Source organism: Dama dama, chromosome X (genome assembly GCF_033118175.1).
Source record: "Dama dama isolate Ldn47 chromosome X, ASM3311817v1, whole genome shotgun sequence".
Lineage (NCBI taxonomy): Eukaryota > Metazoa > Chordata > Mammalia > Artiodactyla > Cervidae > Dama > Dama dama.
Window position 1 is genome coordinate 108793227 of NC_083714.1, and position 18172 is coordinate 108811398.

Here is an 18172-nt window from a genome sequence, read left to right on the forward strand (position 1 = left end):
GTTTATCAGTATATGTCAAGTCTTAGAGCTGAGTTTGGTCAACTAACTTTTTCAGTAGGAGCTCTGTGGAAGACAACCTAAATCATGGTTAAAAGCTTAGGTTGTGAAGCCACGTTTCTTGGCTTAGTTATTATGTGACACTGGGCAAGTTTCTAAACCTTTCTGATTCAGTTTCCTGTAAGATTTGGTGATAATGATTCCAGTAAGTCAATGGGTTGTTCTGAGGAACAATGAAACAAAGACTGCTTTGAATACTGCCTAATACATGGTAAGTAATAAATATTAGCTATTATTGATATTATTACCACTACTTCCTTGTGAACTAATTCCCATTTCTTACAAGTAGCATTAGGACATCAGTAGAGAGGCAAGAAGTCTGATTTTCAAACTGTATGTAGTGGCAGGAATGGTGTCAACAAAAATGGCCGAGCAGGGAACTTGGGGAACTCGCCAAAAATACCAAACAACAAAAATAACAAAAACACCTGGTGAAAAATGTCGGAAGCAAACTCATCAGAAATTTGGACAATATAGTCAAAGGTTTATAGAAACGAACAACTGACCAAAAGAAAAGTGACTTAAACACAGTAGATATCTGTATGTCACTTACCATATCTCCATTTCTACCACTGCTGTGACAGTGAACTTAAAAAATAGTAGTGTGAATTCCTAGTGTGATTGTCCCTGGTTCTCAAGGGAGCAGTATAGATCTTGTTCCCAAAGAATTCTGTTCTGTCTACCCCGCAGTTTCCCCAAAAGGCTGAAAGAATAGGGACTTCTCGTTCTTTCACCTACCTCAGAGCCCTATCAGCACAAGTATTTCAATGCAGGAGGACCTCCCAAAATATTGCCAGACTGAAGAACAAGCTGACGTCACCAAGGGCAAAAAACAAAAACAAACAAACAAAAGAACCACCTGGAGAAAACGACAGACATCTCTAACGCTTGGATGGAAAAGCTGGGGAGTGAGATTTCACAGGAATAAAGGCTTTGAAAAGTTCCTCTGGATACTGTAGAATTTAGAAGCCACATACATGCCCAGGGCAAGAGGCATTTAAAGAAATCTATTATATCACTGCTGAGATAATTAATGGAAAGGACACTTCAGTGCCCATATATGACAAGGAATATAGTCTTTGTAAAAACAGTGTGACTACTACATATAAAAGGGATTTCATGTGGCTCAGAGGATAAGGAGTCTGCCTGCAATGTGGGAGACCTGAGTTCGATCCCTGGGTCAGGAAGATCCCCTGGAGAAGAATATTGCAACCCACTCCAGTATTCTTGCCTAGAAAATCCCTTCGACAGAAAAGCCTGGTGGGCTACAGTCAATAGGGTCGTAAAGAGTCGGACACAACTGAGTGACTTCACTCTCACTACATATAAAAATAGATAACTAATGAGTACCTACTGTATAGTACAGGGAACTCTACTTAATACTCTGTAATGGCCTAAATGGGAAAAGAACCTGAAAAAGAACAGATATATGAATAACTGGGAAAAAAAAAAAAAGTGTGGAAACTCACTAAATGAATAAACAACTATAGCCCATAACAAGCAACAGTAACAAACCTTAGAAAAGAGAGGAGACTCTGATTTCCGCTAACTGCCACAACATAATATTCAAAATGTCAAAATACTTGCTGAACACTATGCTAAAGGGACAGAGACTTCAGAGACCACATTCTACAAATACTCAAGAAATCAGTTTTCAACAAAAACTCATAAGGTATATAAAGAAACAAAGTATGGTCTAGTTATAGAAAGAAAAACAAATCAGAAATAAACAAAAGGTATTTCTGAAAAGGCACAGACACTGGACTTCAGAGACAAATACTTTATAATCAACTATCTTAAAATATACACAAAGAGTTAAAAAAAAAATGTTCAAGAACAAAAGGAAACAAGGAGAATGATGCCTCAACAAACAGATTATCAATCAGTTCACTTCAGTCGTTCAGTCCTGTACAACTCTTCGCGACCCCATGAACTGCAGCACACCAGGCTTCCCTGTCCATCACCAATGCCCAGAGCTTACTCAAACTCATGTCCATTGAGTCAGTGATGCCATTCAACCATCTCATTCTCTGTCGTCCCCTTCTCCTCCTGCCCTCAATCTTTCCCAGCATCAGGGTCTTTTCCAAGGAGTCAGTTCTTCACATCAGGTGGCCAAAGTATTGGAGTTTCAGCTTCAGCATCAGTCCCTCCAATGAATATTCAGGACTGATTTCCTTTAGGATGGACTGGTTGGATCTCCTTGCAGTCCAAGGGACTCTCAAGAGTCTTCTCCAACACCACAGTTCAAAAGCATCAATTCTTCTGTGCTCAGCTTTCTTTATAGTCCAACTCTCACGTCCATACATGACTACTGGAAAAACCACAGCTTTGACTAGACAAACCTTTGTTGGCAAAGTAATGTCTCTGCTTTTTTAACACGCTGCCTACGTTGGTCATTCCTTTCCTTCCAAGGAGCAAGCGTCTTTTAACTTCATGGCTGCAGTCACCATCTGCAGGGATTTTGTAGCCCAAAAAAATAAAGTTTGCCACTGTTTCCATTGTTTCCCCATCTATTTGCCATGAAGTGATGGGACTGGATGCCATGATCTTAGTTTTCTGAATGTTGAGTTTTAAGCCAACTTTTTCACTCTCCTCTTTCACTTTCATCAAAAGGCTTTTTTTAGTTCTTCACTTTCTGCCATAAGGGTGGTGTCATCGCATATCTGAGGTTATTGATATTTCGTCCAGCAATCTTGATTCCAGCTTGTACTGCATCCAGTCCAGCATTTCACATGATGTACTATGCATATAAGTTAAAGAAGCAAGGTGACAATATATAGCCTTGACATACTCTTTTCCCAATTTGGAACCAGTCTGTTGTTCCAATCCAGTTCTAACTGTTGCTTCTTGACCTGCATACAGATTTCTCAGGAGGCAGGTCAGGTGGTCTGGTATTCCCATCTCTAAGAATTTTCCAGTTTGGTGTGATCCACACAGTCAAAGGCTTTGGCACAGTCAATAAAGCAGATGTTTTCCTCGAACTCTCATGCTTTTACGATGATCCAACGGATGGTGGCAATTTTATCACTGGTTCCTCTGTCTTTTCCAAATCCAGTTTGAACAACTGGAAGTTCATGGTTCACATACATATGAAGCCTGGCTTGGAATTTTGAGCATTACTTTGGTAGCATGTGAGATAAGTGCAATTCTGAGGTAGTTGGACATTCTTTGGCATTGCCTTTCTTTGGGATTGGAATAAAAATTGACCTTTTCCTGTCCTGTGGCCACTGCTGAGTTTTCCAAATTTGCTGGCATATTGAGTGCAGGATTTGAAATAGCTCAACTGGAATTTCATTACCTCCATTAGCTTTGTTCATCGTGATGCTTCCTAAGGCTCATTTGACTTTGCATTCCAGGATGTCTGGGTCTAGGTGAGTGATCACACCATCATGGTTATCTGGGTCATGAAGACCTTTTTGGTATAGCTCTTCTGTGTGTTCTTGCCACCTCTTCTCAGTACCTTCTGCTTCTGTTAGGTCTATGCCATTTCTGCCCTTTATTGTGCCCATCATTGCACGAAATGTTCCCTTGGTATCTCTAATTTTCTTGAAAAGATCTCTAGTCTTTCCCATTCTATTGTTTTCCTCTATTTCTTTGCACTGATCACTGAGGAAGGCTTTCTTATCTCTCCTTGCTATTCTTTGGAACTCTGAATTCAAATGGGTATTAGTTCAGTTCAGTCGCTTAGTTGTGTCCAACTCTTTGCGACCCCATAAACTGCAGCACACCAGGCCTCCCTGTCCATCACCAACTCCCAGAGTCCACCCAAACCCATGTCCATTGTGTCGGTGATGCCATACAACCATCTCCTCCTCTGTTGTCCCCCTCTCTTCCTGCCTTCAATCTTTCCCAGCATCAGGATCTTTTCAAATGAGTCAGCTCTCTGCATCAGGTGACCAAAGTATTGGAGTTTCAGCTTCAACATCAGTCCCTCCAATGAACACCCAGGACTGATCTCCTTTAAGATGGACTGGTTGGATCGCCTTGCAGTTCAAGGGGCTCTCAAGAGTCTTCTCCAACACCACAGTTCAAAAGCATCAATTTTCGGGGCTCAGTTTTCTTCACAGTTCAACTGTCACATCCATACATGACTACTGGAAAAACCATAGCCTTGACTAGATGGACCTTTGTTGGCCAAGTATTGTCTCTGCTTTTTAATATGCTGTCTAGGTTTGTCATAACTTTCCTTCCAAGGAGCAAGCCTGTATCTTTCCTTTTCTCCTTTGTTTTTTGCTTCTCTTCTTTTCATAGCTATTTGTAAGGCCTCCTCAGACAGCCATTATGCTTTTTTGCATTTCTTTTTCTTGGGGATGGTCTTGATCCCTGTCTCCTGTACAATGTCACGAACCTCCATCCATAGCTCATCAGGTACTCTGTCTTGTCAGATCTATTGTCCCTTAAATTTATTTCTCACTTCCACTGTATAGTCATAAGGGATTTGATTTAGGTCATCCCTGAATGGTCTAGCGGTTTCCCCTACTTTCCTCAATTTAAGTCTGAATTTGGCAATCAGGAGTTCCTGATCTGAGCCACAGTCAGTTCCTGGTCTTGTTTTTGCTGACTGTATAGAGCTTTTCCATCTTTGGCTGCAAAGAATATAATCAATCTGATTTCAGTATTGACCATCTGGTGATGTCCACATGTAGAATCTTGCCTTGTGTTCTTGGAAGAAGGTGTCTGCTATGACCAGTGTGTTCTCTTGGCAAAACTCTGTTATCCTTTGCCCTGATTCATTCTGTACTCCAAGGCCAAGTTTGCGTGTTACTCCAAGTATTTCTTGACTACTTACTTTTGCATTCCAGTCCCCTACAATGAAAAGGACATCTTTTGGGGGTGTTAGTTCTAGAATGTCTTGTAGGTCTTCATAGAACCGTTCAGCTTCAGCTTCTTCTGCATTACTGGTCGGGGCACAGACTTGGATTACTGTGATACTGAATGGTTTGCCTTACAGAGATCATTCTGTTGTTTTTGAGACTGCAACCAATTACTGCATTTTGTACTCTTTTGTTGACTATGAGGGCTACTCCATTTCTTCTAAGGGAGTCTTGCCCACATTAGTAGATATAATGGTCATCTGAGTTAAATTCATCCAATCCAGTCCATTTTAGTTCACTGATTCCTAAAATGTCAATGTCACTCTTGCCATCTCCTGTTTGACCACTTCTAATTTGCCTTGATTCATGGACCTAACATTCCAGGTTCCTATGCAATACTGCTCTTTACAGCATCAGACTTTACTTCCATCACCCATCACAACCACAACTGGGTGTTGTTTTTGCCTTGGCTCTGTCTCTTCACTCTTTCTGGAGTTATTTCTCCACTGATGTCCCAGTAGCATTTTGGGCACCTACTGACCTGGGGAGTTCATCTTTCAGTGTCCTATTTTTTTGCCTTTTCATGGGGTTCTGAAGGCAAGAATACTGAAGTGGTTCGCCACTCCCTTCTCCAGTGAACCATGTTTTTTTCAGAACTCTCCACCATGACCTGTCCATCTTGGGTGGCCCTACACGGTATGGCTAATAGTTTCACTGAGTTAGACAAGACTGTGGTCCACGTTATCAATTTGGTTAGTTTTCTGTGACTGTGTTTTTTTTTTTGTGTAGTTTTCTGTGGTTATCAATGAAGAAATGCAAATCATAATAACGAACGAGATACAAGTTTGAAGCTGAAAAAAACAATAACTGAAATGAATTCAGTTCAGTAGATGTGACCAGGATAAAGAATCAGCAAATTTATAGACAAGTCAAATGAAACTATATATTCTGAGGAGAAGAAAGAAAACAATGAAAAAAAATCCACAGACCCTAGGAGACCCATGGGACATGAGCATGCACATGCATTCTAGGAGTCCCAGAAGAGGAAAGAGAAAGGGGCAATAAGAATATTTGAAGAAATGATAGTAAAAAACTTCCCAAATGTGACAAAACACATGAATCTCCATATCCAAGAAGCTCAAGGAATTCTAAGAAAGATAAATTCAAAAATATTCATTCTAAAATAATACTCAAACTGTATAAAGGCAAAGAAAATCTAGAAAGCAGGAGAAGAGAAGTGATTGTGATATAAACAGGATTGTCAACAAAATAGCTGTTTTCATAACGGAAACCATGGGGTCCGGAAAGCAACAGCTTAACATATTTATGTTGCTGAGGAGAAAAAAAAACTTAACCAAAAAACTGAACTAAAAATCTGGCAAAACTATCTTCAAAACTAAAGGAGAATTTAGTCAATCTGCTCTATAAGAAATGCTACAGTTTTTCAGATTGAAATGAAAGAATATAAGAAAGTAACTCAAAGCTCTATGAAGAGATAAAGGACTAAGTTGAGGACTCACACTTCCCAATTTTAAAAATTACCTCAAAGGGAATCAAACCCGTGTGGTATTGGAATAAAAATGGAGATAAAAATCAATGGAACAGTATCAAAATTCCAGAATTAAACCCATACATCTATGGTTAATTGATTTTCAATAAATGGTGCTGGGAAAATTGGTTAGTTATATGTTAAAGAATACTGTTGGACCCCTGGCTCATACTACACACAAAAACTAACTCAACATGGATCAAAGACCTAAATCTAAGAAGTATTAACATCTAAGAAGAAAACACAAATTCTTTACAATTTTGGATTTTGCAATGGTTTCTTAAATATGACACCAAAAACATGTGACGAAAGAAAAAAATTAATTAAACTTCATTAAAATTTAAAAACTTTTGTACATGAATGGACACTATCAAGAGAATGAAATAATAACCTACAAAATGGGAGGAAATACTGCAAAACATGTATCTGATAAAGAATTAATATCCAGACTATATAAAGAACTCTTACAACTCAACAACAAAAGGGCAAACAACTCAATTAAAAAAAGAAGGAACTAGAGACAGACATTTTCCACAGAGTAGATATACAAATGGTCAACAAGCACATGAAAATTAAAACCACACACACACACAAAAAGTCAAATCTGCTGGGTCAGCTATAAGAAAAAAATGTAAAATAAGCAATGTACACGAGGATGTAGAAGAAAAATTGGAATCTTTGTACACTGCTGTCAGGAATGTAAAATGGTGTAGCTGTTTTGGAAAGCAGTTTCAAAATCCTCAAAAAGTTAAACATAGAGTTGTCATATGATCCAGCAATTTTAATTCTGGGTATATAATCAAAAGAAGTATAAACAAGTATTCAAACAAATTCTTGTACATATACATGAAACACTGTATTCATAACAGCTAAAAAGCAAACACCCCAAATGCCCCTCAACTGATCAATGAAATAAACTGTTCTATATCCATACAGTGGAATATTATTTGGTCATAAAAATTGAACCTCTGATACAGTATGGATGAACCTCAAAAACATGCTAAGTGAAAGAAGCCAGACACAAAAGGCAATATAATGTATGATTCCATTCATATGAAACATCCAGAGCAGGTAACACTATACGGCTAGAAACAAGAGACTAGATGTTGTCAGGGACTAAGAGGAAGGGGGAAATGGGATGACTACTTAATGGGTGGGGTTTCCTTATAGGCTAATGAAAATGTCTTGGAACTACACAGAAGTCATGGCTACACCCCACAGTGACTGTATTAAATGTCACTGAACTGCATACTTCAAAGGGTTTAATTTTGTTATGTAAGTTTCACCTCACTTAATAAAAATGTAGCTATTCTTGCCACACTCTGTGCACACAGCACCCTAGTCTTCTATGTATCACAACATAATGTGAAGATATTACTCGTAATACTACTGTCTCTTATCACAGGTAGATGGCTGGAAGTGTCCATGGCATGGACTCTAAGTAAAATTAAGCTGTAATTAAAATTAGAGACATTGGGATCCCATCAAATAACTAAAAACCTTTGAGGGTAGAATCTGAGAGCATCTCTAGTTTAGAACATAGACTGATCATAAAGTCCATTAAAGCAAGTAACATATTTATCTAGGTAAATCCAAGAACAAACTGTTTGTCCCATGAAAGAACAAAGTGTGTGTCCACGAAAAAGTGTTCAAAGCAATTTTAAAAAATTGAACCAAACTAACATTACTTCTAATACTAAGTTGTCTAATACAGTAACCACTTAAGATACGATAATGTAAACTGAGACGTGCCATAACTGCAAAGTATACACTGGATTTCAAGGGGTTATTTCAATAATTTTGTATTGATTACATGTTAAAAAGATTATTTGGAAATAACTAGGATAAAAATTAATCTCATTTTTCATTAATGTTACTATAAAATTTTAAGTCACATTTAAATTTATTTAAGTCATATATATGACTTGCATTATATTTCTACTGGATAGCACTACGTTAAGGGAATTCTTTAGAAAATTCTTTAAGGTTCCATAGGACATTCTGAAAAACTATACCTAGTATACAAACCAACCAAAAACCCCCCAACATTCTAGACAGAAGTGACAAAGAAGTGATCTATCAAGTTTGTTTCCCCCTTGATTTGTAATGAAAAACTGCATTCTTTGACATAAGGATAACACTATTTGCATAAAATAATTCAAATTGATGAGAGAAAATTTCAATTGAAATGAATTTTAATAGAACCAATCCAATTCAACATACATAAGAACAATGAACTACAGAGAATTCAAATAACTTCTTAGCATTTACACTGGTGTCTAAATGACAGAGTAAGGAGTAGATAGATCTTCCACCATTTATTCCAGAACTGTTTCTACTTTATTCAACTATTCATAGAATAGCACAGAATTGGGCTTCCAATGGCCTGAGGACACAAACTACAGCCTGATGGTATTAATCCTGGCTGTATACTAGAATTCTCTGAGGAACTTATATTAAAAAAAAAAAAAAAATGCCCGGCTCTCAATCTCCAGATATTAGTCAACTACACATATTTTAAAAGCTTATTAGAAAATTCTAATGAGCAGCCAGAACTGGGAACTACTGACCTACTCTACCCAGAAGCAAGCATAGGCCTATCTTGAAACAATTTTTTAGGTACAATTCAATGAACAGGTAATAAAGAATGAAGCAATCTGCTCTTCAAACCATGGCTACTTCAAGGAGCAAACAGAAACACCTGAGGATGATAAGCAGCCTGTAGGCACTGGTATAACTAAACTCATGATCACCAACACCCATCCTAATTGTTAAATATTTTGAACATCACCCTGTGAAATTTCATGTCAATCAAAGGCAGCACAAAAAAGATGATATATTAGTGCTGGACAGAATTCTACGTCTAAAACTAATGTAACTTCATTTTACAAATGGAAAAAAAAAGACCCAAAGAAAAGTGACTTGTCAAAGTGACAAGCCTACTTGGTGGTAAAACCTGGACTAGATACCAGGATGAGGCTAGTCATGTCTCCACATCAAGTGCTGTTGTAGCAACAAGGGGATTGCAACATACACTTTCTTTGTTAGACGAAACAGAAGGGAATGGATTAGAAAATGTATTATTCTAAAGAACTGTTTTTGCACTGTCATGATATAAATCATTTCTTATCATGATTGTGGTAAAAGTTTAGAACAACCCTGCCACTCTGCAGTAGCTGGGATCAAAAACAGTCTTTAAGTCACAGGGACTTCTTTTCCCAGGAATACTCCAATGATCAAGTTTCCAAATTACACTGCTGTTATTTCAGGGATATTACATTTTTAAAAAGATACTACCAAGGGAGAAAAAATATTAATAATCTGAGTTCAGTTCAAGAGTCATATCTTGTAATAGAAATAATTCTACCAGTTTCATTCATTATAAATGAAAAGAATCCAGGTCTCTTTTGCATGGTTCACATTTTGATCAATTTGTGTGTCAACTGTTAGTTCATAAAAGTTACCTGGTGTTCTGCTTCCTGGAACTTTCATGTATAGCTGAACTGTGTTCATACCCAGTATTGTATGACCAACGTGGCTTAGAAGATTTCCTGCTGATACAACACGCACAAAAGCAGGAAGTTTAGTCAGCTCATGTAGCTGCAATTTCCACCTGCAATAAAAAAAACATATCAAAAGTGAAATCGTGCTATAAATATGTGTAGTAAAAAACTTTAAGAACCTTGTGTTCCAATCAGAAAAACAATCAAATCTATAAATATTTTACTTTTTCATAGGAAAACTCTGGAATGCTTAAATTTTTAAATTTTGCAAAGAAAAAAAAGCATCCTAACAAACAGCATAAAAATTAAAGAAAAAAACTGACTTCCTTATTTTTATAATTGTTGTATAATTTTATTTTACTAATGTATTTTATATAATTTTACAATTGTGCAACAACATATAGAAGGGACTTGAAAATGTATACAAGAGTTTTAAGTCAAAGAAAATAACTGTAAAACCTAGCAAAAATAATTTGGCTAAAACCTGCATACTAATTTAGAAAAATGACAATGAACAAAACAGAAGAGGAAAGTAGACAATTCTCAGTCATGCTAATAGGACACCTCTTTGTATCAGTTAACAGAAACACTACTAGAAAGACTTACTTTTTGTCATCAGACAGGTCAATGTTGGTCCCAAACTTTATGGTTTTAAAGGGTCCTTTCCTTCTCCTCCCAGAACTTAAAGAGAGAGACAATATTAGAAACATGCCTTTTAAACAGAAATACTAAGTGGACATTACAAATTACTTACTTATCTGAAGATGTAGATTCATTATCTGAGTGGTCTTTATGGTGACTTCTTTTCTCATTTTCTTCCTGTAGATTAAGCAAAAAGCATTCCAGCTTAGTATTTATTCTGCAACCTTTTTACCATACAGTTGAAAAGTTTACATATAGATCAATGGTGGAGTACTGAAGCTAAGTTTCTATAGACCTCTCTCACACGAAAACTTCTTCAAAGACCACATTAAATAGAAAGCCAGGCAAAGTCAAAACTCACTGGCATGGTATCTAACCCCCTCCACTAGCCACATAGTCTTCCTTTCTAATATTCTCCTATAAGGAGAAAAACTATAGATTCTCGTTCCTGCTCCACTCCTCCCCACTTTCAAGAGATGACACTTAGGTTGAGAGGCCCAGAAGTGGCAACCTTGATATAAATGTCCTCAACTAACAGAGGTATGCATGTATATGTAATTATATATGTATGCAATGCATATGGAAAGACAGAGGGTAAGATTTTCTCTGTTCTTTATTATGGACAAATGTGAGAAAGTTATTTCTAGGATAAATTTTTTTCCCTCAAAATGAATTATACGTGAATTATAAACATTTACAACATTAGCAAGTAAATTAAATGCTAGACAAATACAGGAGCTTTTCAATGCAAATATTACCATTATTTATGATTTCCCTGTCACCGACATGGTATCTTTTTACCCCTGTCCTACAATTTCTGACTTAGGTATACTTAGTGACATTTCTGCCTCCCTCCTTTTAAAGGTGTATGGTTTTTAAACAGTTGTTAAATTTTTCACACGTCTCCAAAGCACACACAAAAACCATTGTTTCTCTGATTATGGATCAATTTCTATTTAAATACTCTGTCTCTCATCATCATCTTCCAAAAATTTCCTCGATGATCTCTGAATCCTGCTTATTATCTATTTCTTTTCTGACCATAATACTACCATGGAGCTGAAGTATCTCAGAAGTTTGAACTAGAGAGATTTATATGAACAACAAATTTACTGGAACTCATATAAGTTGCAGGATAGTTTTTATTAGATGACTTTCTCTATATGATATAGAGAGTGGTATTGAAAAAGGAACACAATCACATGATTAGCAGGTACAAATGTTGCCTAGATTGAAAATGTGAATTCAGGGCAGAGTTTTAAACAGAGATAAGCAAATCTAATGAATTGCAAATAGAAGACTTGCAGGCACATATTAAATTTCAGCTGTGGGATATGTACAGAACAACTTAGTACAGATAAGTGTTTGAGTAATACATTTAATAAAGTCACTTTTATGGATGTTTTATGTTCACTTTGTAGGAGAATTCATGAAGTTCTCATTTCAGTGCTAAAGGATTTTAGTAATGCTTCATTGCTGAAAGGCCTATGAATCTTAATAATAATCCTGATTATTTTTCAAAGTTTTGTTCCTTAATTTTCTGTATATTTTGAAATAATTTATGCCTCTCTTGGAGTTTTCTCTTTCAGACTGAGATGGGAAATGCTTCCTGGGAGAGTTATATATCAGATAATACTAACCTGATAGTTTAATGGGAAGGCATAAGACAAGGAACTCTGCAAGCATACAGCAAACTTGAGACTTAGTTTATCCTCTAATATCAGCAGTTCCCAAATAGGGATAATTCTGCCTCACAGGGGACATTTGGCATGTCTGGAGACATTTTTGATCGTCAAAACTGCAATAGGGTATAGGGGGTGTGCTACGGACATCTAGTAGGGAGAGGCCAGGGAAGCTACTAAATATTCTACAATACACAGGGCAGCCCCCCACAACAAAGAACTATCCAACCCAAAATGTGAATAATGCCAAGGTTAAGAAACACTTCTTTAAATAGAAATATCCCAGAAATAACAGACACCTCACTAGACAGTAACAGTATTTATCAACCCACAGGTCTGCTTGGACTTAGTAGTAAGCGTGAAGTGGATGGCATTTATAAAGTATTTTATAAAAATAAGAATAATAAGAAACTATTTTATGTAACAATAAAATAATGAGATGCTTACAAAAGCTCCCTTTCAAAGCAAAATAGTATAAAATAAAATAACAATCTCCAAAATAAAATAATTTTCAGTAAGTAAATACTTACTCTCAATGATTCCTGGAAAGAGGAGGCCTGGTACTGTGCATATTTAGCAATTGTAGTATGAGATCTATTACTTTCACAATGCCAGATTTTCTTTGTTCCAGTGGGATCCCAGTTCTCATCTGCTGGCTGCAACAACTGTGTCCTCACTTCCACCATATGTTCATTGTTAGCTTCTACCAAAGTTTTGGTAGAGAAAAGTCCCAGGTCTTCATAAATAAATAAATGTAGTTAATAAATAAAAATAAATTTGGAATAATATTTTTTAAAGTGCTTTTATTTTTCCTTTAAGTAAAAAAGAAAAATGTTTCATGGTACTTATCTAATTCCCCTAAAACACTAGGGCCTCTGCACACTCTGAAGCCCTGGACCTAACTGTCATACTATTAACAGAGGGAGAAAAATCAAGGGGCCATGGAATGAAGATTCACTCATTTATTCAATCTCTGAAAGTGAGAAGAACTATTTAGGAGGCTACAGTACTTAATAGTAATATCAAGTTTTACCTGAATCTTGTATTAGAAATTTCTATTAGTCAACCTAAATCATAATTATATAACAGCAAGAAAATAAAAGCTAAATTAAAAAAGTAACAACTCCCTCTCTGCCTCCTTCTCTCTGACAGGAAAATATTAAAATGAAAATATGAAAAATTACAACAAGAGAATAGAAAAAAGTTTCTGCTAGTGCTTTAGAAGTTAATAGATAGTAAAGGAAATTCACATACTTTTCCTTTTTCTTATTTAAAGCTTACCCAACTTAAGAGCTCCAGCAAGGCCACGTATTACTGTAACAGGGTTGTTTGGATTTGTACAAAATTGATGTAATGGAGGAAAGAAAGCATCACGTTTATTTTCCAACTGCAAAATTAAAATATACTGTTAGATCTCTATAAAGTAGACCTTTGAGAAAATATTATGCCAAATTAACATTCATTGTTTTTTTTTCAATTTAAATAAATAATACATTCTATGTGCCATTACTTCTATTTTTTATATTTTATAGTATTTTATCACTATGTCTTTTGATTCTAATGGGAGTTAGACAGTAACCACATACATTTCTCTTGTTCATTATATCTTGAACAAAACATGTGAGAGGTAAAATTTAAACTTCAAAATCAAAATGGTTTAATTATTATTCAGCCTTAAAAAGGAAGAAAGTCCTATCACGTGGTACAACATGGATGAATCTTGAAGACACTTTAAATGAAAATAAGTCAGTCACAAAAAGAAAAACTGTGCATAATTTAACTTACATGAGGTATCTAATGTAGCCAAATTCATACAAATAGAAAACAGAGTGATGGCTACCAGGGGCTGGGGAGACCAGGGAAGAGGGAGCTGTTTTTCAAATAGGTATTAAACTTCAGATCTGCCAGATGAAAATGTTCTGGAGAACTGGTTTAAACAATAAGAATATACTTAACACCACTGAACTGTACACTTAAAAATGATTAAGATGATAAATTTTATGTTATGTGATCTTTATTATAAAATAGAGAAAAAAATCAGTGCTTAAAATCAATAAAAAAATTTGGGGTAGAAGTGGGAAAATGGGAAGATGGAAAGAAATGGGGTGAGAGGACCTATTTTGGAGAAAGATAAATAAGAGTTGCTTTGACTGAACTCTTATCAACTTCCTGTATGAGAGATCTAAATGTCTGTTAAGTAAAACTAATCCTCAGTTCTAAATAATAAGTCTTTTAATGACATATCTATCATCGTATTTTATATTCTTGAACACTTTTTCTTTGGGAAGGTAAATATCATTTTTTTAGTAGATGGATAAAACAGAATGAATATTAAGATTCTTACAACTAGTAAAATGCAGATTTAAAACACAGCTTACTTCAAAAAAGTTACTTTTTAAGTGGTTTTTGCCATCTATTAAAAATTATGGGTAGTAAAAAAGTATTTTGTGCTACTGTAATATAATCACAGTTAATAAATATCTGAGAAGGCATGTTTTAAATGCTATTACAAAATCTTTTTGAATACATCATTTTCCCCTGAAACATTCAAGCTGCCACCAATAATTTTAATGTTTCCTAAAGGGCATCCATATTGATTTAAAGCAAGATCTTACGAAACACAGGTAGGTGCAAACACTGGTTTGATTTATTTCTAGTCAGTCAATTCGGACTCACATAAATACTAGGTGTAGGTGGATTCAACTTTTCCTTTGGCAAGGGAGGGTATGGTGAAGATGGTGGTCTTGGTGGCGGACATTTATCCAATAAAATGCTACTGTTAGATAAGCCATTTTTACCTAGGTTCCTTTAAAACAAAACAAAACAAAAGGAGAATAGATCAGCTGTACATTTATTTAGAACACAGAAAAAAAAATCTGAATTAAGTCTTAACTAAATTATTGGGTAGTTGAACAAATCCGTATGATTTGGATCCACCAGGAAAAAACTGAGAACAATTACTCATTTTAGTAAATACTTCAGTAAATATAGGAATCAAGCTATCTCTCATTGAAGAAAAATAATAGAAAAGATACTGTGTGCTCAGGCGTGTCCAACTCTTTACAACCCTATGGACTATACAGTCTGCCAGAACCCTCTGTCCATGGAATTTTCCAGGCAAGAATACTGAAGTGGGTTGCCATTTCCTACTCCAGGGGATCTTCCCGACCAAGGATCGAACCCACGTCTCTTGCTTTTTCTGCATTGGCAGGCAGATTCTTTACCACTGAACCACCTGGGAAACCAGAAGAGATACTATAATACATGAATTATTGATGACATTCCTTATACTGTTGGTAATTTTCCAATTTTTCTTTACCTAAAGAACACAAACCCCAATTTCCTCTCCACCATCTTCCACCATCAGATGCCTTCCATTAAATGTTAAAACAACAACTTGACCAAAAAAAGTCAGTCTAGATAATTAGTAAAAGTCTCTCTTCCTATGTCTCATATCTCAGTAACCATAACAAGAATATCTTTGTGATAATTCTCAAACCTGAAAAGATCTTTGTTTCTTTTCTCAAATGTTGGAAAGAATTTTCTGTGAAACTCCTTGACAAAATTCAGCAAGACCCCAACCTACTATATTTTACAGCAAATGACACCATTTTTAAAAATGAAGCATATAGTTCCTACCCATTATCTGACATTCTATTATAACAGCTATTACTTACTAGTATTTGGTGTTTCTTTTTCTTTAATGATGGTATGTTAGTTAAATTATCAGTTAAGATATGGTAAAATTATTCCCAAACTGCAATTCTTTTAGTATAAGGAAGAAAAAGAAAAGTATTTTCTATTTCTTAAAGTTTCTACCCAACTTAGAAAATCAGCAAGATATAATTTTGAGCTTTCAAATCATTCCAGATTAACTTATTTACCTCACTCAATTATTACATGTTCAAAACTAACCATTACATTAAAATATCAAATATTCTTAACATATTAAAATTTCAGATGAATTTGAAAATTGTAATTATGGTAGAGTTAAAAAAAACTTAGTAATTTTACTTACTGAAGAAGGAACTAGCAATTTTTCATCATAAACAATAAAGGTTGAAATAAAATTAATTTTTTCTTATTTTGCTATGTTTTTCTAGCAGTAGAATTTTGTAGCTTTTGTAGCACTGGAAAAACCTTACAAACCAGTCTGTTCTCGTTGGCACTAATGAAAACTAAGGCTTGAAATTTCACTGAGATGTTACACTACAGCATCATGGATGACGCTTTTTAAAATTTTCTCAACTACAACGCCAAGTAAAAACAAGAGTTCGACAGATATCAAAGAATGAAATAAGTTTAAAATAATTGACTCTTTTAAAAAAGTATGTGAAATAGTCATTAAAGTGAAATTCTAAGTTCAACTAACATTTAAGGTTATAAGTAAAATAAATGAATATTCAACTCATTACCAGCTTTCAGTAATTCTCCACAGTGTATCTGTATATTTAAAGACAGACATGATATTTAACCTCTTAAATTTAGGTATAAAATTGGTACTAATTCATAAACTACACGGCAGTAGAAAATGCTTGGCTGGGACTACTAAAGAAACAATTCAAATATTATCATTAAACCAATGCCAAGATAAAACATTCACTTACAATTGCCACATAAATAAGTTTTCATGCTAAATCATGTTATCAACCACTGTTTGGAATTTAAACAAAACACATAAAATTTGTTTGCCAGAGCAGGAGATGGATGTACTATATAGTACATAATTAAATATTTTAAGGAATTAGACCAAGCATTTTAAGGATATGGATCAAGTATTAAATCTGTACCATAAAAGAATATCTCATGCTAATTAAACATGACACAAAAATTTAAGCTTCTAAAACAGTTTGGACATTGAGAAATGAGGCAAGAATAAAGGGTTTGATTAGTCAGCAGAATTCTGCTTCTATCATTTGCACAGTTCTGTAACAAAAGTTAGAAAAAAGCAAATGGGAAAGTAAATAAAAAATGTAGCTGCCTTTATTTTAAGATAGAAAAAAATGTGAGGCATGACTAAGAGAGCTGAAACTGACTCAGCCATTGGATGCTGCAATTTCAACTGTAAACCAAAAAAGAGGCAAAAGTATTGTAACTGACTTCTGATGATGCACAGCACTAACCACTAAGATGAACCCAACAAGAGTCAGATTAAAAATATCAAACACTTTAAAAACTAACCACATATGTGAAAATAAGAGGGTAGTTAGAATGCACTATGCGATCAAACTGTAGTTAGTAGTTTCTCACTATATTTCAAACACTGACTCCCTGCCTAGTGAGGACAAGTCTGAAACAAATAGAAATTTCCCTTAAGGAACTGTTACAGGTAGCTTCTATATAGTGACTATAACTTTTGTCCACTCAAAACACTAAACGACAGAGATGTGGTTAACAGGAAGAGACTTGTATCTTTTGAACATGTATGTGCTCAACACTGTTCATAATACTTCAAGCCAAATAATGTATCTAATATAACAATCCAAATATATATATATATATATATATATATATATATATATATATATATATATATAAGTTTAATAATCCAAAGTGGAGAAAGGCATTAAAGAAGCAGGTGCTGGAAAGGATTTAGACATTATCCCATTTTAAATCCTTTTCTCCCATTTTGAAACTCTTTTCCTGAGCAACGTAGATTACTCTATTTAGTCATTGCCCAATTATTTTATGGGCTTCCCCAGTGGCTCAGTCGGTAGAATATCTGCCTGCAATGCGGGAGATCCAGGTTCAACCCCTGCGTCAGGAAGATCTCCTGGAGAAGGGAATAGCTACTCACTCCAGTATTCTTGCTTGGAGAATCCCATGGAAAGAGGAACCTGGCAGGCTTAAATCTTGGCTTAAATTTACTTCCAAATTTACTCTCACCATTTGGTAGAGAAATGAACAGTGCTCTGTAGATAAACT

General features: G+C 35.2%; 1 protein-coding gene across 22 annotated transcripts in view; it reads right to left on the reverse strand.

Moving 5' to 3' along the window:
• KDM6A (lysine demethylase 6A) overlaps positions 1-18172 on the reverse strand; it is a 180775-nt gene that overhangs the window by 22013 nt on the left and 140590 nt on the right. For all 22 annotated transcript variants that reach the window (XM_061136679.1, XM_061136685.1, XM_061136680.1 and 19 more), the window contains 6 exons: positions 14924-15053; positions 13529-13634; positions 12778-12983; positions 10678-10742; positions 10530-10604; positions 9885-10033 (listed from right to left, as the gene is read on the reverse strand). In XM_061136679.1, coding sequence (XP_060992662.1) covers positions 9885-10033; positions 10530-10604; positions 10678-10742; positions 12778-12983; positions 13529-13634; positions 14924-15053 — 731 coding nt within the window. The remainder of the gene's footprint in view (positions 1-9884; positions 10034-10529; positions 10605-10677; positions 10743-12777; positions 12984-13528; positions 13635-14923; positions 15054-18172) is intronic.